Source organism: Microcaecilia unicolor, chromosome 2 (genome assembly GCF_901765095.1).
Source record: "Microcaecilia unicolor chromosome 2, aMicUni1.1, whole genome shotgun sequence".
NCBI classification, from domain to species: Eukaryota; Metazoa; Chordata; class Amphibia; order Gymnophiona; family Siphonopidae; genus Microcaecilia; species Microcaecilia unicolor.
The window spans coordinates 326,761,807-326,788,586 of record NC_044032.1 but is presented as its reverse complement, the minus strand read 5'-3'; the positions used below and the strand labels follow the sequence as shown (position 1 = coordinate 326,788,586).

Here is a 26,780-nt window from a genome sequence, read left to right as displayed (position 1 = left end):
CTCGGAGTGTGTATGTTTGAGAGTGACTGTGTGAGAGAGAGAGAGAGAGAGTGAATGTGCGAGTGTGTGTGTCTGTGAGAGAGAGAGTGTGTGTGAGACAGATAGAGTGTGAGAGTATGTGTGCGATACACAGACTCTCTGTGAGACCGAGAGAGTGTATGAGATCGAGAGAGTGTTTGAGACTGACTGTGTGATATATAGAGAGTGAATGTGATACAGTGTGAGACATAGAATGTGTGAGAGATAGTGTGTGAGAGTGAGATAGAGAAAGACACTGACTGTGAAAGAGAGAGTGTGTGTGACAGAGATACCTCCCCCCTCCCTCTCTGGTCTCAGGACCCCCTCCCCCCTTCCCTCTCTGGTCTGGGGACCCCTCCCCCCTGGTCTGAGGACCCCCCCTCTCCCCCCCTCTCAGGTCTCTGGACCCCCTCCACTGTGGGCTCAGGACCCCCCCTCCCCTCTGGTCTCAGGACCCCCTCTATCCCCCCTCTCTGGTCTCAGGACCCCCTCCACCCCCCCTCTATGATCTCAGGACCCCCTCCCAATGGCTCCCCTCTTTCTTTCTGCATCCTTCCATCCAGTGTCTCCTTTTTTTTCCGTACCCTTCCATCCAGCGTCTTCCCTCTTTCTCTCCCCATCCTTCCACCCATCTACCCTCTCTCCTGATCCTTCCATCTAATGTCTCTCTCCCCCCCCCCTTCTATCCAGTGTCTCTCTATCTCTCTACCCTTTTCTGTTCAATGTCCCTTCTCTCTCCACATCCTTCCAGTCTCTCCCCTTTCTCTCTGCATCCATTCATACATCTCCCCCTTTCTCTCCCCATCCTTCCATCCATCCACCCCCTCTCCCGATTCTTCCATCCCGCGTCTCTCTCTCTATCCCCTTATTTCCATCCAAGCCCGCCCACCCAACACAGACCTGCTAAGTCTCCCATGAAACACGTGGCACCAGCTCCCATTTCCGGCCACTGCTGCTTCTCCTGTTGAGCAGCAGCGGCCGGTACAAAAACAAAAAGAGCTATATAAAGCACCAAAAATGTTTTTAAAAAGCAAGTGCGGCACCGCAGGCAGCCATCAGGCATTGGCTGTCGGCTCTGCAGCCGCTCATCTCACCTCTCATGTCGCTGTGCTCCTTCGGGGTCTGCTCGTGAGAGGCGAGAGGAGCAGCTGCAGAGCCGACAGCCAATGGCTGATGGCTGCATGCGGTTCCACGCTTGCTTTTTAAAAGCATTTTTGGTGCTTTAATTAGCTCTTTTTGTTTTTGTAGCGGCCGCTGGTGCTCAACAGGAGAAGCAGCAGTGGCCGGAAATGGGAGCTGCCGCCGCGTGTTTCGCGGGAGACTTGGCAGGTCTGTGTTGGGTGGCTGGGCCTGGGCAATGACCTCGGGGGGAGTGGAGGGGGGAGCAATGGCTGCGGTGACCTCGGGGGGGGGGGGGGATGGAGGGGGGAGCGGTGGCGACCTCGGGGGGGGGGGTTGGAGGAGGGAGTGGCGGCCCTGGATGGAGATGTTGGTGCGTGTGAAGGAAAGGCTGAAGCTGCTCCTGCAACATTCCAATGTCTCTCATTGCAGTAACCATCTCCTGACGTCAGGCAAGCAGGCTTCTACTGCAGGAGAGTGACGTCAGGAGATGGTTACAGTCGCAGGTAGCCTCATTAGAATGTTGGAGGAGCAAATTATTATATTAGATATGTGGTTTATATTAATGCAGGGCAGCTGTTGGGCAGACTACTCGGAAATCCATTATTAAGTGCTACTCATACCTATATACGTAGTGCCCACTCAAATTAGCTCTTGGCCCACCCAAAATGTCAGGTCTGGCTACGCTACTGATGTGGAATCTTGCATTATGTAACTATAGTTCGGATTCCTCTTTCCCATATGTTTCACTTTGCACTTGCTCACATTAAACGTCATCTGCCTTTTTGATGCCGAGTCTCTCAGTCTCGTATGGTCTACTTGTAATTTTTCAAAATTCTCTTGCGATTTAACAACTTTGAATAACTTTGTGTCATCAGCAAATGTAATTACCTCATTAGTTATTCCCATCTTTAGATCATTTATAAATATGTTAAAAAGCAACGATCCCAGCACAGACCTTTGAGGAACCCCACTATCTACCCTTCTCCATTGAGAATACTATTTAATCCTACTCTCTGTTTTCTATCTTTTAACCAGTTTTTAACCCAGAATAGGACACTACCTCCCATCCCATGACTCTCCAATTTCCTCTGGAGTCTTTCATGAGGTACTTTGTCAAATGCCTTTTTGAAAATCCAGATACATAGTATCGACTGGCTCACCTTTATCCACATGTTTGTTCACCCCCTCAAAGAAATGTAATATTTTGGTGAGGCAAGATTTCCCTTCACTAAATCCATATTGGCATTGTCTCATTAATCCATGCTTTTGGATATGCTTTGTCTAGTTTTTCTTGTTTCTGGCTAAACCGGAGATCTCAAAGTCCTTGTCAATGGCTTCATAGCTCCAGCTAGGGGAGAAACTGGATGCCGCTACAATCCTCGATGTTAAACTGGCTGGTCTCCTGTAGATGCACCTTGGTGTTGTGGCAGAGGAGGGAGAGGACTTAGCCGCTGCATTGATCCACAAACGCGGAGGCAGAGGTGGGCTCGCAGAGATGTGCAGGGTACTCAGGCTGCCCAGAGGCTTCACAGTGTAATTCTGTGAGTCGTTTAGCAGCATGTCTCGTCTCTCCACCTTGTCTGCACCCTTTACTTGCGTCTCGCGCTCCAGGCCGCTGATGCCCATTGGGATGGTGGTGAGAGTCTCTGGGGCTGGGTTTCCAGCCGCTGGACCAGGAGAGAAAGATGGCACGCCAGTGGCAGAGGCTTCTTTCTCGCGGCACTTGGAGGCAGATTTCTTTTTAGGCTTGAGTTAGTCATGGCTGCCATCTGGAGCCCCCTGTAGTTTCTGCAGTTATTTCGTGCACCTGCCGTTGGTGATAGGATGGCAGGAACATGATGCTGTCGCTGAGGGACTTCTGCAGCTGCTGCAGACGTGGGCCACTTCCTCCAGCACTGGGTCTCCTTCTCACAGTACGAGCAGCCGCTCGATGGCCACCCACCCTGCTTTCACTGTCAAATCTTCAGTTATGCTCTAACAGGAGGCAGGGATGAATCCCACTCACTGTTGCTTCCATGCTGCCATGCCGCTTTCTTACCCTGGATTTTCCAATCAGGTCTGCGAGAAGCTGTGTTCTAGCCCACTCAGTCCGCTGCCGTATGGATAAATTGGCTCCGTTTCCGATCGGCTGGACTGCTGCCATGCCCGGTACCGCTGATTGGCAGCCCAGTGGTTCCGTGGGTCAGATGGGCGATGTGGCGAGTGGAGCATTGCATTAAGTTTAAGATCATGTTGTCACTGCTAAAAACACTTAGTAAAGAAGCTCCTGAAAACATAGCTTTTTCTTTTGAGAGTATATCAACCATCTCAGATATTATGATTGATAAATCTGTGTTTGTTAGATGTACCTAGACAGAAATAGGTACGACTTTGTGAGACCTGTGAATGGGTATTTTCTATTGCTGGCCCAGTACTATGGAACATAGTATCTTTAAACTTGCAATTGATTAGCAACACAGCAGAATTCAGAACATGTCTTAAAATACATTTGTATTTGCTTGCTTTATTCCATTTCTTATAATAACATAGTAATGTGGAGGGGAATAATCGAACGGCGCCGGCAAAATACATGGCCGGCAATGTATTTTGGCGGCGCCGCAAACAGCTGGCCAGACCCGTATTTTCGGAAAAGATGGCCGGCCATCTTTTGTTTCGATAATATGGTTCCGGCCAGCCAAATGCCTTGAATTTGCCCGGGGTTTGAGATGGCCGGCTTCGTTTTTTAGCGATAATGGAAAGTTATGTCTGCCATCTCAAACCCCGGCCAAATTCAAGGCATTTGGCCGTGGGAGGAGCCAGCATTTTTAGTGCACTGGCCCCCCTGACATGCCAGGACACCAACCAGGCTCCCTAGGAGTCACTGTGGTGGACTTCAGAAAAGCTCCCACGTGCATAGCTCCCTTACTTTGGGAGCTGAGCCCCCCAACCCCCCGCCCCCCCCAAAAAACCCACTACCCACAAATGTACTACACCCACTAAAACTGCTCCAGGGACCTACATACAGCCTCTAGGACTTATTGCTGCTGTATAACTTTGGCACACCAGTTCACACCTGAAGACTAATCTCTCTGAAAAAGTCCTTTCTTGAAATAACCACATTTACTCACAGTTAACTGCAGATCAGAGGTTGTGCCCCACTGGCAAAGAGTCCCCTGGTACTAAGATTAGCAGTAGGTCAGAGCTGGCACAATGGTGTACAATGCCCTCTTTCAGCAACATTCAAGGTAAGAACTACGTTCTCTGATGTGGGTAACACAGGAAAGGTATCTAAAACTGTCTTACTAAAATGGCCACTACCGCATGGACTACAACAGGAAACAAAACGGGGCACACTCTGACCCAGTAAGCAGGGGGAAAAGCAGAGCCTACCAACTACCAATACCTATACCCACCACAATGCATTGCTGATGTGACTCTGCAGTGCAAATAACAGAAAAGGTGCCACACTCACCCCAGAGCCACATCGTATAACTCTTCACAATGTAATCCATAACCTGAATTGTAACAAATTGTATTTCCATCATTCATAATGTATTGTAAGCCACACTGAGCCCGCAAAAAGGTGGGAAAATGTGGGATACAAATGCAATAAATAAATAAATCACAAGCAGGCAAAGGCTGTCGGAGGACAGAACACATTCTGCTGTCATGGAGGTGGGTATGGCATTTGAGGCTGGCATAAAGGCTGGCAAAAAAGTATATGTAACCTGTTTTTTATGCTGGGAGGGGGTTGGTGACCACTGGGGGAGTACAGCCAGGGAGGTCATCCCCGATTCCTTCCGGTGATCATGTGGTCAGTTTGGCCACCTTTTTGAAGCTTGGACCTGAAAAAAAAGGGACCAAGTAAAAGCGGCCAAATGCTCTTCATCGCTGGGTTTTTTTTTCCAATATGGGCTAAAGCCGGTTATTTCGTAACCCCGCCCATGTCCCGCCTTCGCGTCACTGCCAACACGCCCCCTTGAACTTTCACCGGATCTGCGACAGGAAAGCGGCGATGGTGTCAAAATAGCGGCTTTCGATTATACCGATTTGGCCGCTTTTGCGAGATCGCCGGCCATCTCCCGATTTGTGTCGGAAGATGGCCGGCGATCACTTTCGAAAATGAGCTGGATAGTAACATAGTAGATGACGGCAGAAAAAGACCTGCACGGTCCATCTAGTCTGCCCAACAAGATCAACTCATATGTGCTACTTTTTGTGTATACCCTACCTTGATTTGTACCTGTCCTCTTCAGGGCACAGACCGTATAAGTCTGCCCAGCACTATCCCCGCCTCCCAACCACCAGTCCCAGCTCCCACCACCGGCTCTGGCACAGACCATATAAGTCTGCCCAGCACTATCCCTGCCTCCCATCCACCAGCCACGCCTCCCACCACCGGCTCTGGCACAGACCGTATAAGTCTGCCCAGCACTATCCCCACCTCCAAACCACCAGTCCCGCCTCCCACCACTGGCTCTGGCACAGACCTTATAAGTCTGCCCAGCACTATCCCCGCCTCCCAACCATCAGCCCCGCCTCCCACCACCGGCTCTGCCACCCAATCTCAGCTAAGCTCCTGAGGATCCATTCCTTCTGAACAGGATTCCATTATGTTTATCCCACGCATGTTTGAATTCCATTACCGTTTTCTCCTCCACCACCTCCCGCGGGAGGGCATTCCAAGCATCCACTACTCTCTCAGTGAAAAAATACTTTCTGACATTTTTCTTCAGTCTGCCCCCCTTCAATCTCATTTCATGTCCTCTCGTTCTACCGCCTTCACATCTCCGGAAAAGGTTTGTTTGCCGATTAATACCTTTCAAATATTTGAACGTCTGTATCATATCACCCCTGTTTCTCCTTTCCTCCAGTGTATACATGTTTAGGTCAGCAAGTCTCCCCTCATACGTCTTGCAACGCAAATCCCATACCATTCTCGTAGCTTTTCTTTGCACCGCTTCAATTCTTTTTACATCCTTCGCAAGATACGGCCTCCAAAACTGAACACAATATTCCAGGTGGGGCCTCACCAACGACTTATACAGGGGCATCAACACCCCCTTTCTTCTGCTGGTCACACCTCTCTCTATACAGCCCAGGGGCGTAGCCACAGGTGGGCCTGGGGGTGCCTGGGCCCACCCATTTTCATCCCGGGCCCACCCAGCAGAAAACCAGCCACTATCCCAGCATCCCTCCTCGTTGCAGCTTCAGCAGTGAAGTTATCTCCCAGCTGCACATGTCAGATCAAAAGACAACGAAGTTGCAGCATCTGAAGATCCATGGCAGAGGAAATCAGCTGATAGTGCTTGGGGATTCATTCTTCAGACTGCAGCGCGGGGACCAGCCACATGCCCGCTAACAGCTCTGTGCAGCGTTCCGACTCCAAGTCCCGCCCCTTAAGATACAAACTTCCTGTTTCTCTGTATCGGAAACAGGCCATTTAGGATGTGGCCGCTATCAGAAAAATAGAAAAATCTGCCTTTTACTGGCAGCACTAAAAGTGGCCTCAGCATGCGGAAAAGTCCTGTGATGGGGCTATCACAGGCCACTTTATAGTGCTGCTTGGTAAAAGGGCCTGTAAAACTGTTATAGACTGTTGGACAGTCAGGAAATTTAACTCATTTATGAATCTTGATGATGAAAGTTAACATTCTTGCAAATTCTCAACAAATAAAGAAATAAGGAATAAAATATATTTTGAATAGATACATCATTATTTGTAATAGTTCCAGCAATATGAAGTTGAAAGTGTGTATATACAACTAAATTTTGGATTTCCTTAAGTCTAATTAAATATTGCATTCTTTGGGCTCCTTTTACCAAGCGGCGCTAAAAAAGACCCTGCAGTGGCGCAGGTTTGCCACAAGCCAAGGCTCCCTTTTAATGCCGCTGGTGAAAGGCCTTTTTTTTAAGGAAGAAAATGGCTATGTGGTTAAACACTTGCTGTGCGGCTATTTCCTGGGAAATCCCTTACTGCCTCCTATTTAGGAGGTGGTAAGGCCTCCCACGATAGCCCGGCGGTAACCAGACAGCACGCAGCGCTGCCTGATTACTGCTGGGCATGCCCCCAGTTCTACAAAATACAAAACTATTTTCTAGCACTGGGAATGTCATGCGGGGGGGGGGGGGGTCAGAACTACCGCCAGGCTCCACCAGGAGCCCAGTGGTAGAGCCAAATTACTGCATGGCATGCCCGCGGTAGGCTTGCCTTGCTTTTGTAAAAGGGCTCTTTAGTTCTATAGTATGCATTTACGAATATTATTATTCTACTCATAAAACTAAATGGAGTTGCAGCATTACCTGTTTGATGATTTGTAATGTTGTTATGTTTCTTTTCTATTTTCAATTTTGTATATTTGTCTTAAATACGTATGATTATCTGGAAACCACTTAGGTTGTAGACAGTATATACATTTTTTAAATAAATTAATAAATGATGTAAAATATTGTTTGCATTTCAGTTAAATGATGAAACGAAGCAGTATTTATTGGATTTATTTACCCGTTATGTAGAAGATGGGCTAAAGTTTGTTATTAAGAAGTGCACACAAGCTATTTCTCAAGTGGACATCAGTAAAGTTAATACACTGTGCTGTTTGCTGGAATCTTTGCTTCTTGGAAAAGGAGGACCGGATCTTAAAATGGTAACAAGTTTTTCAAAAAGCTGTTTGAAGTACAAAATGTGTGACAAATGAAGCTGAACCTATAAGACAATATTCAGACTCTACATTCAGTTTGTTTTTAAATGCTGGCCGTGGTGTTTGATCTGTATATTCAGTGTGCAACCAGATAGCAAGAAGAGCTGAATATATGTGAAGATATGTGACTGCCACTGGCTATAAGAATAGCAGTGATATTTAGCATGACTATCAGGATTATTTTCAAAAGAGAAGGGCGCCCATCTTTCAACACAAATCGGAAGATGGACGTCCTTCTCCCAGGGTCGCCCAAATCGGCATAATCGAAAGCCTTTTGGAAATCCAGATACACAATATCAATCGGTTCCCCTTTGTCCACATGTTTGTTTACTCCTTCAAAGAATTGAAGTAAATTGGTCAGGCAAGATTTCCCCACACAAAAGCCGTGCTGACTCGGTCTCAGTAATCCATGTCCTCGGATGTGCTCTGTAATTTTGTTTTTAATAATAGCCTCTACCATTTTTCCCGGCACTGACGTCAGACTCACCGGTCTATAATTTCCTGGATCTCCCCTGGAGCCTTTTTTAAAAATCGGCGTTACATTGGCCACCCTCCAATCTTCCGGTACCACGCTCGATTTTAAGGATAAGTTGCATATCACTAGCAGTAGCTCCGCAAGCTCATTTTTCAGTTCTATCAGTACTCTAGGATGAATACCATCTGGTCCAGGAGATTTGCTACTCTTCAGTTTGCTGAACTGCCCCATTACGTCCTCCAGGTTTACCGTGAAGTCAGTAAGTTTCTCCGAATCATCCGCTTGAAATACCATTTCTGACACCGGTGTCCCACCCAAATCTTCCTCGGTGAAGACCGAAGCAAAGAATTCATTCAGTCTCTCCGCTACGTCTTTGTCTTCCTTGATCGCCCCTTTTACCCCTTGGTCATCCAGCGGCCCAACCGATTCTTTTGCCGGCTTCCTGCTTTTAATATACTGAAAAAAAATTTTACTATGTTTTTTTGCCTCTAATGCTATCTTTTTTTCGTAATCCCTCTTGGCCTTCTTTATCTGCGCCTTGCATTTGCATTGACACTCCTTATGCTGCTTCTTGTTATTTTCAGACGGTTCCTTCTTCCATTTTCTGAAGGCATTTCTTTTAGCCCTAATAGCTTCCTTCACCTCACTTTTCAACCAGGCCGGCTGTCTTTTGGACTTCCGTCTTTCTTTTCTAATTCGTGGAATATGTACGGCCTGGGCCTCCAGGATGGTATTTTTGAACAGCGTCCACGCCTGTTGTACAGTTTTTACTCTCTCAGTTGCCCCCCTAAGTTTTTTTTTTACCGTTCTTCTCATTTTATCATAGTCTCCTTTTTTAAAGTTAAACGCTAACGTGTTTGACTTTCTGTGTACAGTTACTTCAAGGTTGATATAAAAAATGATCATATTATGATCACTGTTATCAAGCGGCCCCAGTACCATAACGTCCCTCACCAGATCATGCGCTCCACTAAGGACCAAGTCTAGAATTTTTCCTTCTCTCGTCGGCTCCTGCACCAGCTGCTCCATAAAGCTGTCCTTGATTTCATCAAGGAATTGTACCTCTGTAGCGTGTCCCGATGTTACATTTACCCAGTCTATATTTGGATAATTGAAGTCACCCATTATTATCACATTGCCCATTTTGTTCATGTCTGATTTCTTTTATCATTTCTGCGTCTACCTGCTCGTCCTGGCGAGGCGGACGGTAGTACACTCTTATCACCGTTTTTTTACCTTTTATACATGGAATTTCAACCCACAATGATTCAAAGGTGTGACTTGTGTCCTGCTGAATTTGTAATCTATCTGAGTCAAGGCTCTCATTAATATACAATGCTACCCCTCCACCAGTCCAGTCCCCCCATATCACTACGATATACTTTGTACCCCGGTATCACAGTGTCCCACTGGTTATTCTCCTTCCACCAGGTCTCAGTAATGCCTATTATATCCAATTTTTCATTTAGTGCAATATATTCCAACTCTCCCATCTTATTTCTTAGACTCCTAGCATTTGCATATAGACATTTCAGAGTATGTTTGTTGTTCCTATTTGCATGATGGATAGACTGTTTGAACGGGGAAAAGAGAATGAGGTAACATGTTTTTTTCCTTAATTAGCTTAAACTTAAATGTGCTAGCCCAGTTGACCATAATGGCGAGACTGTTCTGAATGTCCGCTGTGATTTTGGCTAAGGAAGTTTGGAAAGGAATGTAAATAGTCACATCATCAGGATAGATGTAGGGATTCAGGCCATGGTTGAAAAGGGCTGTTGCCAGTGGGGTCATCATGATGTTAAAGAGAGTAGGCGAAAGGGGGGAGCCTTGAGGAACTCCACATTGTGACTTCCAGGATGGAGATATAGTGGACTGGACTTTGACCCGATAGGATCGGCAAGATAGAAATTCCCGAAACCAATCCAAGACAGTGCCTCCAACACCAAATTCACTTAGCAGCGTAAGGAGGAGATTGTGGTCAACCATATCAAACGCACTTGACAAATCAAATTGGAGAAGCAAGATGTTTTTTCCCAAAAGACAGTTCCTTCCGAGCGTTGGACAGAAGAGTAACCAGCACTGTCTCGGTACTGTGGTGAGACCGGAATCCAGATTGGGAGGCATGAAGAATTGAAAATTTGTCTAAATAATCAGCGAGCTGGGAATTAACCATGCTCTCCTTAGTCTTGACAAGCAATGGGATAGTAGCAACAGGGCGGTAGTTAGAAATAATACTAGGCTTACACTTTGGGTCCTTTGGGATTGGTGTTAGGAGAATGTGACCGTGAGCCGCGTGGAAGCGCCCGCGCTGAAGCATGTAGTTTAGGTAGGATGTAAAGTCAGCAACAAAACACTCTGGTGCCGATTGCAACAGGTAGTTAGGGCAGATATCCAGGGCCACGGAGACCTGGGGGAGCAACTGCGGTGCATGACAAGCCGATGAAAAGTGGTGGCCAGAAAGAGTAGCCGTAGAGCGATGATTTGAAAGTCTAGAAGCTGTCCGAGCAGAGACCAGCACAGGAATGTTACTGCAGTCAGATATGAGTGAAGTGAGGGAGGCATGGATGAGGGTGATGAAATAGAGGATGAAGAGAAACTTGGAGGTGAGCATGACAGGGACTGCTTTGCTGAAACCATGCAGAATCCAAAGTCAAGCAGCTGATGAGCAGGTAGCAGGTGACTGCAAAGGTGAAGTGTTGGAACGGAGCAAATATCCGGCTGATAAAGAGCAACACCTGGAACAAGAGAGCACTGATGACAATTAAAACAGAGCCACTGTAGCAGGTGAATCTTTATATTTTGCACCAAGCCGTGTAGCTCTTCTGAATGAGTGCTGAGTGAGCGAGACCACGGATGATGGCAGCAAAAGGAGGGGAAACGAAGGCCAGGGCAAAAGAGAAGAGTCTAATTGGAGCAGGGCAAGCGATGCTCCTCCCAAGTCACCGCCGGATAGGTCCTCCAGCGCAGGAACAGGAACAGCAACAACACAGCGTAGCTCCGAGATTTCGACAGCAACGAACAGCTGATTGGTGATGGATGCCGGTGGTCTGTAGCTGAGTGGCGGCAGAGAAGGAAGAGCTTGATGGCAACAGACAAGGCAGGCCGCAGATGTTTAGCGATTAAGTCCAAAAGCGACGGCAGCGGGCGGTCTGGGCTTGCCAGACAGCAACTGATCGTGTTTCCCTCACTGTTCTGGACCAGAAGCGGCTGCGATGTAGCGAAGGTGAGCCCAATCATGCTTACGGGGCAATTAACACTCACTGATGATTGGAGCTTACGGTTTACCGTCCGTTGTAGGCAGCCATTTTCGAATAAATGTTGAGACTTCTGGGGCACATGGCCTCTACAGTTCATGTAACGTCCATGGTACGTCTACATATGAGATCAGCTCAGTGGACCCTAGCTTCCCAGTGGTTTCAAGCTGCAGGGGATCTAGAGGATGTAGTAAATTAGCTTGTTTGAAAATTGCACTTCTTTATTCATTTGAAAAAAATGTGTGGACTTCCATAGCACATGTATTTTAGACAGATTAACTAAGGCAGTGGTTCCCAACCCTTTTTGGTTCAAGGCACCCTTAGTGTCTGAGAAATCTTTTGCCCCCCCCCCCCCCCCCGCCACACAGGTCTCCACCCCTTCCCCCGGCCATATAGGTCGCTACCGCCCCCTCCTCCCACTACACATCATATCCAGTATTTCTTCCTCTCTCCCCCATGCACCATCTCTCCCTTCCCTCCACCCCTATGTCCAACATTTCTCCCTCTCTGGCCCCTCTCTATGCAACATCTCACCCTCCCCTCGACCCCCCATATACAAGATTTCACCCCTTCCTCCCCCTCCAACTCATGTCCAACACTTATGCCCCTCATTCCTCCTGCAGCATCTCTCCTTCCCTCCACCACCCCACCCACAATTCTCCCTCTGTTGTCCCTGGCAGCGACAGCGATTCCCAGATGGTGCCAGTCGCTAACCCAGAAGCCTACTCGTGGTTTCATGGTTTTTTTAACTTGCCATTCTTACGGGGTCAGGATTAATTGTGCTTACCTTTCCTCTTTCTCTCTGCCAGCTGCGTACAAAATCTTTCTCACCGACGGAGGACCGCTGTTTTCCTGCCACACATGGCTGGGGCAAGCTACAGATCACAGCCCAGCTGTGATTGGTCACCGGAGCCTGTCTGGCGCCTAAAAGGGCGATCATGATTTGGAAATAAAGAGCCTCACTCCTTGTTTCCCAATCAGGATCGCCCTTTTAGGTGCCAGAGAGGCTCTATGACCAATCACAGCTGAGCTGTGATCGGTAGCTTGCCCCAGCCGTGTAAATTTCCTGGAAATCCATACAACTTTGTTTAAATATGTTGACATTAAGTGATGTCCCGGCACTTGCCTGTAAACCTCTCATCTGCCCCGCAGCACCCCTGTGAGTTCACCGTGGTACACTGGGGTGCCGCGGCGCACAGTTTGAGAAACGCTGAACTAAGGTGTTCTTTAGGCTGGTAGAGTAAAATAGTATCGGGTCAATATTCAGATGGTAGTAGTCAGCAGTTCTTTACATTCTGACTGCTGCTGGCTAAATTAGACCTTGATATTCAGGGCCAGGCCAGGAGTTATATAGGTGTTCATAAGTGGTGGTTATCTGAGCCCTGTTAAAGTGAGAGATATTTGGCTAAATGCCAAGAAATGCTATGTGCAGCATTGCTCATTTGGTACCTTTGCAGTGTTGCTCACAGGGATAGCTGGGGGGAGGACTGAATAGGCTACCACACCCATAGTAATCTAGAGCCCTAGGGAGGAGTTGTGAGGTCTCCTGAGAGGTGTAGTTGGGAATATCCCCAATCAGAAACAGAAACCCTCAGTGCTGCAGCTAGGAGAGGATGGGACACTATTGGGCTCATTTTTGAAAGAGAAGGACACCCATCTTTCGACATAAATCGGAAGATGGACGTCCTTCTCCCAGGGTCGTCCAAATCGGTATAATCAAAAGTAGATTTTGGATGTCCCCAACTCCTTTCTGTTGCAGGGACAGCCAAAGTTCAAGGGGGCGTATCGGAGGCATAGCGAAGGCGGGACTTGGGTGTGCCTATCACTTGGACGTCCTCGACCCATAATCGAAAGAAACAAGGATGTCCCTGACGAACACTTGGACGGCTTTACCTGGTCGTGTTTTTCTTACGACCAAGTCACAAAAAGGTGCTCAAAATGACCAGATGACCACCGGAGAGAATCAGGGATGACCTCCCCTTATCCCCTGTTCTATTATAAGGGTTCAGAGACCTCAAATCTGACTCCATTTCTAAATAGCACTAGTACTGGGGTAATCAAGAAGTTGTGAAGTTCTAAAAGGAATTGCCACTGAGAGATGTTAGGTCTAAGGAAAAGATACCAGCCTTATGACAAACTGGATTTAGATTACAAGTTATACAATGCAGCGAAAGATAGCCTGATACAGCAAAAGCATTTATACTTACAGCCTCTGATCATAAAGTGAAGTCCACAGAACATCATTTGGGATGAGGAGTTTATTTGCCAAGATACAAGTCAAATCAGTGATTGACAACAGGCATGTACAATCAATTAATTATAGGAATATAAGAATCCAGCTGCAAACAGGTGTTAATTAGTTCCTAATCTTTTATAATTTCTTTTACCAATTAAAGGTTTTACAAGGGAAAGCAATTAGGTAATTTGTCAATTCTGCTGGTCACATTGGTTTCCCTTGGAGAGAGAGAGTGGCAACCCTTCTCTCTAGCTTAAACCAGGAAATACTCTGATTTTTTATAGGTGCCCTCAGGATATGGATAATATGACAGTAGATATTCCTGACTGGATCTATGCTAATGTCATGGTTACCACTGATTGGCTCATGCTAATGAGTAGCTTTCATCTTGCTAACATGGTTTTGTCTTTAGCTCGCTTGACCACAAATCTTAAGCAAGACCCTGCATCCAGCTACACCTTTCCTTTCTCACACCATGGATGACCACAATGTCACTCTGTCCTTTGGACCCCCACATTTGTGTTTCCTGTTGTTCTCTTTAGAGCTCCAACACTGGGAGTTCAAGCAAGAGCCACACAGGCCTGTAAGCTTTTCCCTCATTTTAGAGCCTGAACCAAAGTCTAGGCAGTTTATACATCCCCCAGTGGTCACTAACCCCCTCCCACCCCAAAATATTGATTGCCAGACTCAGATATCAGTTCCATCACAGCAGTATGTAGGTCCGTGGAACAGTTTTAGTGGGTGCAATGCACTTCAGGCAGGTGGACCCAGGCCCATCCCCCCTCCCCTACCTGTTACGTTTGTGGAGGAAACAGCGAACCCTCCAAAATTCACCAGAAACTCACTGTACCCATATCTAGATGCCCCCCTTCACCCGTAAGGGCTATGGTAGTGGTGTACAGTTGTGGGTTTTGGGGAGGTTTTGGGGGGCTCAGCACACAAGGTAAGGGAACTATGTTCCTGGGAGCAATTTATGAAGTCCACTGCAGTGCCCCCTAAGGTGCCCAGTTGGTGTCCTGGCATTTCAGGGGGACCAGTGCACTACAAATGCTGGCTCCTCCCATCACCAAATGGCTTGCATTTGGTAGTTTCTGACATGGACGTCCTTGGTTTCAATTATCGCCGAAAATCAGAAACGACCAAGTCTAGGGACGACCAGATTTAAGTATTTGGATGTCGCTGACTGTATTATCGAAACAAAAGTTGGACGTCCATATTGTTTTGAAAATACAGGTTTCCCCGCCCCTGGATTGGGACGTTTTGTGAGGACATCCCTTTCAAAAATGCCCCTCCACGTGAGCAGCTGTAACAAGAAAAGCTTCATGGGAAAGAAAGCAGGGAAACAGCTGGATACCGCTTGCAGACAGACACCAGAAGTTAGCCTGGAACTTGGCAACCTGTTGGCTGCCACCTAAGGTATATTTTGGAAGTGTATTTAGTCTCCATGGACATTTACCAAACTTTGATGGTGAACTACTGAAAAACCTCCAGCTCCATGGTTTAATTTTTTGACATTGTGTTTTGTGTTGAAGGGAGCAATTATTGAACTATTTGGCTTTGATTGGTTATATCCCCATGGAAGTCCTGGGAGGGCTCCCTGAAGTGAAAGGGAAACAGGTGGAGCCTTCTTTGCTCTGGGAAAGCCCTGCCGGAGCTGAGGTGTGAGAGGGACAGCAGCCATTTAAAAGGAGATGAAAGAAATACTAGTTTGAACTGATTTTTGAACACAAGGCCAACCAGGAACTGGATTTAGGAATTGTAGCAAAATTGTTAAGAAAGCGCTACTAAGGAACTGCTGTCACCCATGCTGCAGAGGCGCTTACAAACTGTGACACTGCATAGCAGAGGCAGTGCAGTGCTTTAAAGGTAAACACCCTGCCTGTAATGAGAATTATGTGGGTAAACTTTTGAGAACTGTTGCTATTAAAGTGCTGGAGAAAATCCCGGTGCCCTATTGCTTTTTTCATAATTCTCTTGCTTAGCCAAATGGAAGGACGAGGATTGGGAAATGGGCTGGTCAAAGGGGTGAAACCAAAATAAGTATTTATTCAAAGGGAAAGAGAAATGGGACTTGATATACTGCCTTTCTGGGGTTTTTGCAACTACATTCAAAGCGGTTTACATATATTCAGGTACTTATTTTTGTACCAGGGGCAATGGAGGGTTAAGTGGCTTGCCCAGAGTCACAAGGAGCTGCAGTGGGAATCAAACTCAGTTCCCCAGGATCAAAGTCCACTGCACTAACCACTAGGCTACTCCTCCGGAATTCTCTGGCCTGTTCTTTTCACAGGGCCCGATATATAGAATAGAAAACTTCTTAAGTTCTGTTCATTCAGTTGTAAGCAACCTCTGGTGATAGGCCAAACACAGTCTGTGACCGTCAGGGTTGCCACACCCCACATACAGGTTCAGATCTGGTTCCAGACAGACCGCAAAGCAAAACTTGTGAAGTTTAGTTTGGTAAATCAAATGACTTACCTCAGTTGGCCCTCCCCTTGAAACCCAGTTGGCCCTCCCCTTGAAACTCCCCAGTTTCAACTCTACTCCACCCATCTCATTTCCTCCCGCTTTGGGACCTGTGCTCTTAAGGTGGCCCTGGTTAGTTATAGAGGTATCTTTCTTAAGGGTGAGAGGCAGTGTTCCTCTCACCCTTAAGAAAGATTGAGTGCCTGCCTCCTGTAACAAAAGTCTGCATTTGCATGTTCTCAGCCCTCCCGATATTGTACCTGATACTTGAAGAGTTGAAGGCTGAGGAACAATTGCATTACACGTACATTGGAATCTTTATGGGGGGCCATCCACTGCATGGATTGATGACCACAGGAATTCATGACCCAATAGATAAGACTGAAAAGTCTGCAGGGCCAATTTGACTGCAAGAGCCTCCTTCTCGAGCACCTCATAGTTCCTCTTCCTTGGGAACAGCTTTCAGCTGATTTACGCCACCAGGTAGTCTTCTCCATCCACCTCCTGGGCCAACATGGCCCCGAGTCCAACTTCTGATGCATCTATCTGGACAATAAAGGACTGGTTGAAATCCGGGCTAACCAGCTCTGTCGCCAAGCAAATAGCATTCTTTAGGATTTGGAAGGTTCATTCCAGCTCTTCAGTCCATTGTACCTTCTCAGGAGCCTTCTTCTGCAGAAGACAGGTCAGCGGCTCTGCTTTCTGCACAAAACCAGGGATAAACAGGCAGTAATACCCCACGATCCCGAGGAAGGCTCGAACTTGCTTATTTGACTGAGGCATGGGTGATCACCTCCACCTTTCAGATCTGGGGTATCACTTGTCCTTTCCCGACTGAGTACCCCAGATATTGAACTTCTTATCCTCCCAGGAAACACTTTTTGGGGTTTGCTGTTAACTCAGCAGTCCGAAGGCTATCCAGTACAGCTTCTACTTGGATAAGATGGGACCTCCAAGGCTTACTGTAGATAAGTGTCATCCAAGTAGGCAGCCGAGTAGTCACCATGGGGTCTGAATAGGTCCAGAACGCACTGAAAGGAAGCTGGGGCTCCATGAAGGCCAAACTGGAGCACTGTAAACTGGAACCGACCCTGGGGTGTCAAAAAGGCGGTCTTTTCCTTTGCAGTTGGGATGAGAGGTACCTGCCAATATCCCTTAGTCAGGTCTAAAGTTGAAATTAATCAATTGCTCAACGAGTTCGTCCACCCTTGGCATTGGATAGGCCTCTAGCTTGGATACCGCATTCACTTTGCAGAAATCAATGCAAAACCCGGATGCTCTCATCTGGTTTAGGTACAGTACAATAGGTGAGTCCCAATTAATTGTGGACTCCTTGATAACTCCCATTTTTAACATTTCAGCAACTTTCTTCACCACCACTTGCTGCGAGCCTCTGAGATTTGATAGGAACGCTGCCGAACCACCACTTCTATTTCGGTAATAACGTCTTGAGTGACAAGGTGGGTCTGGCCTGGCACGTCAGAAAAGACGTCTTTATTTTGGTATACTAAGTGCTCCAAGTCGTCCTTCTGCAGGTCAGAGAGCTGGTCACCCAATGGAACTTGCCCGGGTCTGGAATCTCTTGTGACTTCCGGGCCAAAGTCATCACTCTGCACTAGGGTTGTTGTCATAGTGAGCCACTTCTTCATTAGATTGATGTGGAAGATTTTTACCTTGTCTCTCTTAACAGCTTGTGCCACTTTATAGTTGACAAGCCCTGTCTTTTTCACAACCTCATAAGGTCCTTGCCACTTACATAGCAGCGTGATTTCACTAGAAGACTCTATCCCCCATCTAGAAGGTTTGCTGAATGGCCTTTTTGTTGTAGGCTCAGGCTTGACCCGCCTGAGCCTTTTCCAGGCAAAGCTTGGCCATGTCACTTGCTTCTTCATCCTCTGTTGCACGGTGAGTACATATTCAGCCAAGTTCTTCCCCAGACTGGGTTCCTCTTCCCAAGCTTCTCGGATTATATTCAGGATTCCTCTAGGCTTTCACGCATATAGCAATTCGAATGGAGAGAACCCTGTTGAACTTGGGGCACTTCCCAGATTTTGGCCACAAATTACAAGTGGTTATGAGTCAATAAATGATTAATAATTAATAAATTATTAACTATTAATAAATTAATAAAACCTAAACTAATTTCCTCAGCATCTGTTTCAAAGTCTTATTGAAATGCTCAACCAGGCCGTTTGCCTGTGGGTGATATACCAAAGTCCGTAGAGTCTTCACCTTGAGTAGGGCACACACCTGCTTCATCACCCTGGACATGAAAGTAGTACCTTAGTCCGTCAATATCACTGCCGGAATCCCCATCTGGGAGAAAACTTCCCACAGCACATTAGCCACTGTGGTAATTTTCATATTCCACAATGTGATGTCCTTTGGATAGTGGGTAGCATAATCCAAAATTACCAGAATATACTTATGGCCTCGTGTGGTTCTATCCATTCAAATGGAGTATCAACAAGGGGCATAGGCATGAGGGGCAGGTGGGACCCTCGCAAGACTACTCAGCTGGCAGGTTGGGCAAAACTGACAAAAGAGGTGTACCTGCTTAAATACTCCAGGCCAGAAGAACCGGGCTAAAATCCATTCCTGGGTCTTCTCCTCCCCCAGGTGACCCCCTGGGAGGTGATTGTGGGCTAGTTGCAAGACTTACCTATGGTAGGACTGAGGTACTAGTAACTGCTCCATCTTTTTCCCCTCCAGGGTTCCCTTGGCCACCCTATACAGCAGGTTATTCTTTACCTCAAAATAAGGGGGTGCTACTTTAGAGGGGTCCTGATTGCCCACAGGTTTACTGTCTACTGCAGCTACCCTAGCTCGAGCTGCCCTAAGGGACTCATCCTCTGTCTGCACCCTTTTGAAACTCTCTGTAGCTCTCTCACTACTCCATAGGTAGCGAGTCCAGAGGATCAGGGTTTTTCATACCCGTCCTCTTCTTCCTGCTCCAGTTCTCTATCGACAGCTGCTCCTAAATTCAGCGAGGACAGCAGTTTTTCCAGTCGTCGTTGGTGGCGGGGTTTGGGCAGCTTTGGACTTTCCACATATAGGTCAGGATCCTCTAATGGGAAGATCTCTGGAAAAGACTCCTTCTCCTCTTTTGGGCCATCAATTAGCTGAGTCCAGATGTCGCTGAAGTTGAGAAACTCCCGGCCCAACACCACTGGGTACGGTATCTATGGTAGGATTACCCCACAGGTGTTGTACAGGAGACTTGAGCTGTCGGATACTGCCTCTGGTCCCCGTGTACACAGGCCAAGGTCACAACCCGCTCATAGTTTAGTTGTGACCAGTTGAATACCTCTCTCCATACAAGGGTCTTGGCACTGCCAGAGTCTTCTAGTGCTTGATACATATGTCTTTCTAGCTCCACCGGAAGTACACAATTTCTGGTTCCCAGATGAGCAGCATCCACAAAAACTATAGCCATTAGTGGCCACCAAATTCATGTCCATAGCACCCTCCTCTGTATCTGGACAGTCTCTAGCCATATGACCCTTTCCTCCACATCTGAAAAAGAGGGGTAGTATCCTTCCTGTGGCCGGGAAAGGGGCCCGCGGTGTTTTCATGGGGACAAGGGCTTCCACTGCTCTGAGCTCTTCCTTGGAGACCCCTGGCTAGGGGCCAGTCTCTGAACTCTCAGATTGCCTGGTCCAGGTCTCTCCTGTTTCCTCATAGGGCTTGCAGGTCACTTCTCCTTGCCAGACTCTGACTCTGGCTGCATTTGGAAGAAGGCCTTGGCTGCTTCTAACTCACCTTCTGGGGTCAGGCTGGGGAACTGCCACATCTACTGCTTCATACCCATGGTAATCCCTCCAGGAACTGCTCCAGAAGGATGATTCTTGCGATCTCCAGTCCTGTCTTTCTCTACGGATGCAGCCATCTCCAGGCAACCTCCTTGAGGCAGTAAAAGAAACTCTTAGGGTTTTCTAACCCTTCTGGAACTGCTGACAATAGGCCTCTGAGGTACAGCCTGTCCTTTCCAATTTGGCTGCTTTCACCTCCGCATAGGTAGCTGTTCCCATGGGATTAACATCCTAGAATGGCGTCTGGCTGCTTCCAGTCAGTAGGTTCCCCAAATTGTCTGTCCTAATTAGAGTGTAAGCTCTGTCGAGCAGGGACTGTCTCTTCATGTTCAGGTGTACAGCGCTGCATACGTCTAGAAGCGCCATAGAAATGATAAGTAATAGTAGTAATATGCCGTCCATGACATTTCCGGCCAACCAGCAAAGTGAGTGGCCCTCTCAAAATTAGTCATGAAGTAGTCTGGATCATCTTCTGGTACCATTTTCTTCAACATAGAACCCGGAGGGGCTGCTGATAAACTGGGTGGCTGGGTGCCTATTCCTGCTTGGGCCTTAGAGCTCTGTTGCAGCTCCACAAGCTTCTGCAACACTTGCTGCTGCACTTTTGTTGCTCTTGTAGCTGTAGCTGTTGCTGTTGCTGCTGCATCTGTTGTTGTTGCTGCTGCCACTGCAATGCTTTAAAGGTAAACACCCTGCCTGTAATGAGAATTTTATGGGTAAACTTTGGAGAACTGTTACTATAAAGTTATAGCGCTGGAGAAAATCCTGGTGCCCCATTGATTTTCTCATGATTCACTTTCTTAGCCAAATAGAAGGGCTGGAATAAAAACCTGGCCTGGACTTCAACTGTTTTACTTGTTTCAAATTCTGCTCTAAGCCTAATTCTCCTTGAAGGGAATTTGATTTTGGTGATTGAGAAGCCTGGATAGATGAAGAAATGCCACTTTTTTCACCATGCTGCACCCTGAGCTGTGACTTCCCACCTGTGAACATCCTAGGCAGGGGCCTAGTTTTCACTTTATATATATAGTGATGAGATCCTGTGACTAATAGCAACCACAGTCATCTTTTCTTGACCAGAGAACTGGCTAGCTGTCTTGCAGCACACACCTAGAATTTACATCTAAGGAAAAAATGCAGAGACTGTCAGTTACATTTTTGGTACTAACTCCAGTAGTCCTCTGTGCTAAGCCTGTGCACACTCAGGATGACTTTTCCAAATACCTTATTCAGAACTTCATTCCACCCAGCACCTTTTTCCCTTGCATAAAGCACTGATTCTTGTAGAGTGTTCTGGTCCTTTCAGTTCAAGAATACAGTTGATTAGAGAGTTTGGGCAATATGCAAATTAGCCTCTCTTCATAACCCAGCATTATGCAAATCTGGCTTCTTGTAGCCTCCTCCAACCAATTCTGGGGGGGGGGGGGGGGCTTCAAGTCTCTTCTTTTCCAAGTAACAAAACCTTGAACAAAGTCCATTTTACTGCGTTTTGGGACTTTGTGTAACAGCCTCCATCCCTTGGACATGTATTTTTGAGTGTATTTATCCTTCCCAATATGGTGGTCCACCCACCAATAACTAGGAATAAATAAATCACCCAAGGCTGCGTTTTGGTTAGAAAAGCAATTAGATATTTTATTCTCTCTCTACTCACCAGGTATAATTACAATTGACAATTGCTTTTGGGAGACTAACTGCTCATACAAGAATATTGGCTGTCTAGATTCTCCATTGAAGTAGGAAGTATCCTGTATAATAAAGCGCACCTCCAACATTCTGAAGCTGACTGCATGGCTGAGGCATTCCTGCTCTCTGTATCCATCTCCTGAATTGACATCACGTACTTCCGGGTTTGTCACAAGCAGAAGTGACCAACCACACAAGGTTTCTCGGCTTCAGAATGTTGGAGGTGCATTCTATTAAATAGGATTGGTCAGTTCCTTAAAGCACAGCCAGAGCTCAGCATCCTGCACAGTAACGCTCAGACACCAGAGAGACAGAGGGGGGGGGGGGGCCTGACACCAGAGAGAGAGAGGGAGGGGGGAGATATCTCTGTCACACCCACACTCTCTCACACACACTCTCTCTCTCTCACAGTCAATGTCTTTCTCTCTCTCACTCTCACACACTGTCTTTCACACACTCTATGTCTCACACTGTATCACATTCACTCTATGTGTCACACAGTCACTCAAACACTCTCTTGGTCTCATGCACTCAGTCTCACAGTCTGTGTCTCACACACACTCTCTCTCTCGCACACACTGTATCTGTGTGAAACACTCTCTCTCTCAAACTGTGTCTCACATACGCACTTGCACACACTCTCATTCTCACACACACTCTCTCTCACAGACACACTCGCACCCAGACTCACTATCTCTCGCTCACACACACACACTCGCACATTCACTCTATCTCTCACACACAGTCACTCTCACATACACTCTCTCAAACGTACACACTCCGAGGAAAACCTTGCTAGTGCCCGTTTCATTTGTGTCAGAAACGGGCCTTTTTTACTAGTATTTTTATATGCTCATTCAGGATACAGGTAAAATGACATATTCACACCTTATTGGATATATGTTAATTTTGTGGTCAATACCATAAATGACTATGAGGCATATTTTCAAAGCACTTTGGGAGGCTAAGTTCCATAGGTTTCTATGGAACTTTGGGAGGCTAAGTGCTTTGAAAATGAGCCTCTATATATACCATATATAGTCATTTATGGTAACATAACAGTTAATATTTCCTGGAATTCTACTGTACGTGCTTGGCTATTTTTAACATTGCTTGGAAAGCTTGGTCATCTACTTGCGAGACCACCCAGTTCTGCATTTTGACCATATCTTCCTGGGTGTAACTCACTCTGCCCTGTTGGTAGACCGCACCATCCTGTTATTGAGGTTTTTGTACCCTAGCCCCTTCCTCATTTTGCTGCATGAGGGTGTCACAACAGCTCAGGTGCTTTACTGTAACTCTAGAGTTCAAATTAGAGTTACAGGCCTGTAAGCTTCTCTGTCATTTTTAGATCCTGAACCAAAGTCAGGCCTTGAACCAAAGCTCTTAGCTATGATGCTAATATTCATCTCCCCCCTTGAAGGTAAGACCTTCACCAAATATGGGAATAGCTAGTGCTCCTTGAAGTAACCTAGTCCTGCACCTAGGTGTTTATGTTCACCTCAAAATCAAATTTTTGAGCTAGTTCTTTATTACCATAAACTCAAAAAGGATATGGTTAGTGCTCTGATTGTAGGCTATCTTAGGTTGCAGGCATCCTAGAATCCCTAAGCAGGTTGGGATTCCCGGGCCTTACTTACCCGTCATGGCCACACAATCATGAGCACTAAGAGAGACACTAGTTGGGGAGGAAATCTATGTAGCAAGGTATATCAAAGATATGATCCAGAAAGAGGGCAACAGGATGGCATGGTATCAAGGTGGCAGGCTAATATTATGGTCGCTGAGTGAATCCAGGGAGGAATGAAAAGGGGTTGAAGGGTACAAAATTAAACGTACTCTAAAAAGAATCTTCTGGGTCCACAATATGGGGGACAGAGGGAAAAGGGTGCATGTTAATATATATGGTACCATCTGCTGGGATAGCTTGCATGCGTGCAGACATGGTATCATAAGCATTATGTACTTCAGCTTGTAATGGTTCATACATTGCATAGGCAGCCACTGTAGGATCTCTTTCAGTTAAAGCAGTTTCAATTCAACGTTGAACCAGACCTCTAACACAGGGGATTATGCAGCATCCCACAAGTACAAATACAGCAATCACTATAATAATAGTAGTTGCTGTAGAGAAAAAGAAATTTTTCCATTTTCCAAAGGCACTATCTAACCATCCTGTCCAGGAGGTATCGACTCCAGAATTCTCCGCAAGTTCATCAGCTAAAGTGGAAAGGCCCTTTAAAGCTTTAGTAATTGTGACGTCTGGGGCAGTGTTGTTAGGAATGAATGTACAGAATTGGGTTCCCAGCAGCACACAGACTTCGCCTTCTTTTGCAAGAATCCGGTCAAGAGCCATGCGGTTTTCCCAAGCCATCCGGCTTGTGGCATCTAATTGATCAGCAATACCTACAACAGCATCTCTAGTGTAATTTATGAACTGCTGTTGGTTGTAATAAATGTAATTAATCCATTCAACATTTTTGTTGATGGTAGACCACCAAAAGATTATGGACTCAAAGCCAGCAGCAATCTGATTGCACAATTTAAACTCATCTGGCACCCCCTAGGAACCCTAATAGAGTCAATATAGATTCTGTCATCAAAAGAACCTTGAACTTTCCGCTTCTTCCTAGAGGGGGCTGGTGAGTTAACACACTGGGTGTCACAACTGTGAGGAATGATCTGGAATACTGAGCCCTTGGGCCGCTGCCGGGGACCAGCAGCAGCAGGTGAACCACCCAACAGGAAGCAACTAAACACAGAAGAGGCTGGTACAAGATTCAGGACTCTCAAACAAGCTTGGCTGGACAGAATTCTGGAATGGACTTGACTTGGCTGGACCCAGATGCAGGAATGGACTTGGTTTGGCTGGAGCCGGATGCTGGAACAGACTTGGCTTGGCTAGGCTGGAGCCGGATGCTGGAACGGACTTGGCTTGGTTCGGCTGGAAGTGAATGCAGGAACGGACTTGGCTTGGCTTAGCAGGAACCAGATGCTGGAACGGACTTGACTTGGCTTGGCTGGAAACAGATGCTGGAACGGACTTGGCTTGGCTGGGATCGGATGCAGGAATGGACTTGGCTTGGCTGGAGCCGGATGCTGGAATGGACTTGGCTTGGCTGGAGCTGGAGCCGGATGCTGGAACGGACTTGGCTTGGCAGGAACAGGATTCAGGATACTCAAGCAGGATTCAGGATTTTCAAACAAGCTAGGCAGGAACAGGATTCAGGATACTTAAGCAGGATTCAGGATTTTTAAACAAGCTTGGCAAGAACAGAAGCTGAAAGCAAAACAGGGCAGAGACAAGCAGGAAGGGGACTGGAGCTGAAGACAAACAGGGCAGACACAAGCAGGATACAAAGCTGACCCACAAAGACAAACAACAGATACAAACAGGAGGGGAACTGAAGCTAGATACAAACAGGAGGGGAACAGAAGCTAGAAACAAACAAGACAAGAACTAGCAGGGCTGGAACTGCAGCAAGCACTCACAGACGAAAGCTCATCTGAAGACCTCTGTTGCAAAGGCAAGTCTGAAAGCTCCCAGGTGCTTAATAAAGGCAATTACAGATGAGGTCACAGGTGAGGCTTGGCAGCAGAAACACCAGGGCAAATCTGGAGTGCTGGAACATCAGAACTGGAATGAACTCTGGAACATGTCTGGGAAACAGGAAGAAGACAGTCCACAGCAGCCATAGGGCCTGGTCACCCGGAGGCAAGGTGAGTGTAGGTATGGAATACAGTCACAATCGTGACACTGGGCTGCTATGGTGATGGGAATAACTAGTTGGGCTAAGGTGCATTGTCCTTGCCAGTATGAAGGTAGGGTTGGATACAGGGTCTCGGTGCCACAATACCACCAAACATCAGCACGAGATTGTGAAATTCAGAAAAATCAATATCTTTTACTGAGGACTGACTTGAAGTGCATGGGGACAAGTTCCCTACATTCTTTATGTGATTCTTTACATTTGTTCTGAACAGGCAAGTGGTAAATACTGTATCTCGTGATGGAAGCCTGAACCTTAATGGTGGTTTCAATCCAAAAGGTTTTTCAGGAAATAGCAACTCAAGTGACTTGCAAGAATTGTCAGTGTTTCTTTTCCCTTGAAGTACCTTCAACATACATAATGTACCATTGTAATCATTTTTAAAGTTCAAGAGGAAAGGAACGAACAATGGTTCAGGTCAGGATGCAGCACAAACATAACAATTAGAGAGCCGTAAGCTTTTGGTGGTATAATGTATCCAATCTAACCAAATATTGTGGTCGTTATATCCGGTTTCCAGAACTAAGGCTTCTCTGATGCTGGAAACATTCAAAATTTTGACGGGAATATTTTCTCTAGGTGAAGCGTTGGGCAGTAGGGGTTTTTTTTGGTCGAGTACTGGGTGTGTTAGGGTCATACACAATGATACAAAAGCGATGGGGTCCTTGTTGGGTGCATCTGTACCTAAACCATATGCACGATGGGTGAGTTGGTTTACTTCCGTAAAGGAGGCAAATTCAATTTGCAGTAAGGGTTGCGTGGAAATCGAGATATCGCAATACTCTTACGAAGAGGTTTATTCCAAGCCTTGTGAGAGCTGGTAGGGAAATTTGATTCGGTATACCACCACACATTGTTCCAGGTGCCGCAAGGATTATAATCAAAGATGGAATGTGGTGTGTCCGAAGCACATATAGACAGGGTACTTAGCATAATACCGCTGCCATTGTACAATACCGCATATGACAATAGTACAGACATCAAATTGGAGTATCACTGGTTGAGAGCTTAGAGCTAACCTAAAGGTGTGGACAATTGGGTAAGTGCCAGTGGTACGGTACATATCATCAGGGTCGGTGATCCCAAAGTCTCGTGTGTGAGTGAGGTCAATTATGGCAGTAAGGCCAAGGGCTAAAAAATGGGTAATATACATATTTGTTAGTATGGTGGTTCAAAATTTTACCTTAGCAATTGATCAACAGATAGCCTAACCAATGTTTACAGAAATGGGATGGTTATGGCTCCTATAGTAGAGGAAGAT

The 26,780-nt window shown here is 46.6% G+C and overlaps 1 protein-coding gene across 1 annotated transcript in view; it reads left to right on the top strand.

The window, feature by feature from the left end:
* DNAH6 (dynein axonemal heavy chain 6) overlaps positions 1 to 26,780 on the top strand; it is a 2,906,060-nt gene that overhangs the window by 1,244,584 nt on the left and 1,634,696 nt on the right. The window contains exon 38 of the mRNA XM_030192089.1: positions 7,584 to 7,766. Within this exon, the coding sequence (XP_030047949.1) occupies positions 7,584 to 7,766 (183 nt within the window). The remainder of the gene's footprint in view (positions 1 to 7,583; positions 7,767 to 26,780) is intronic.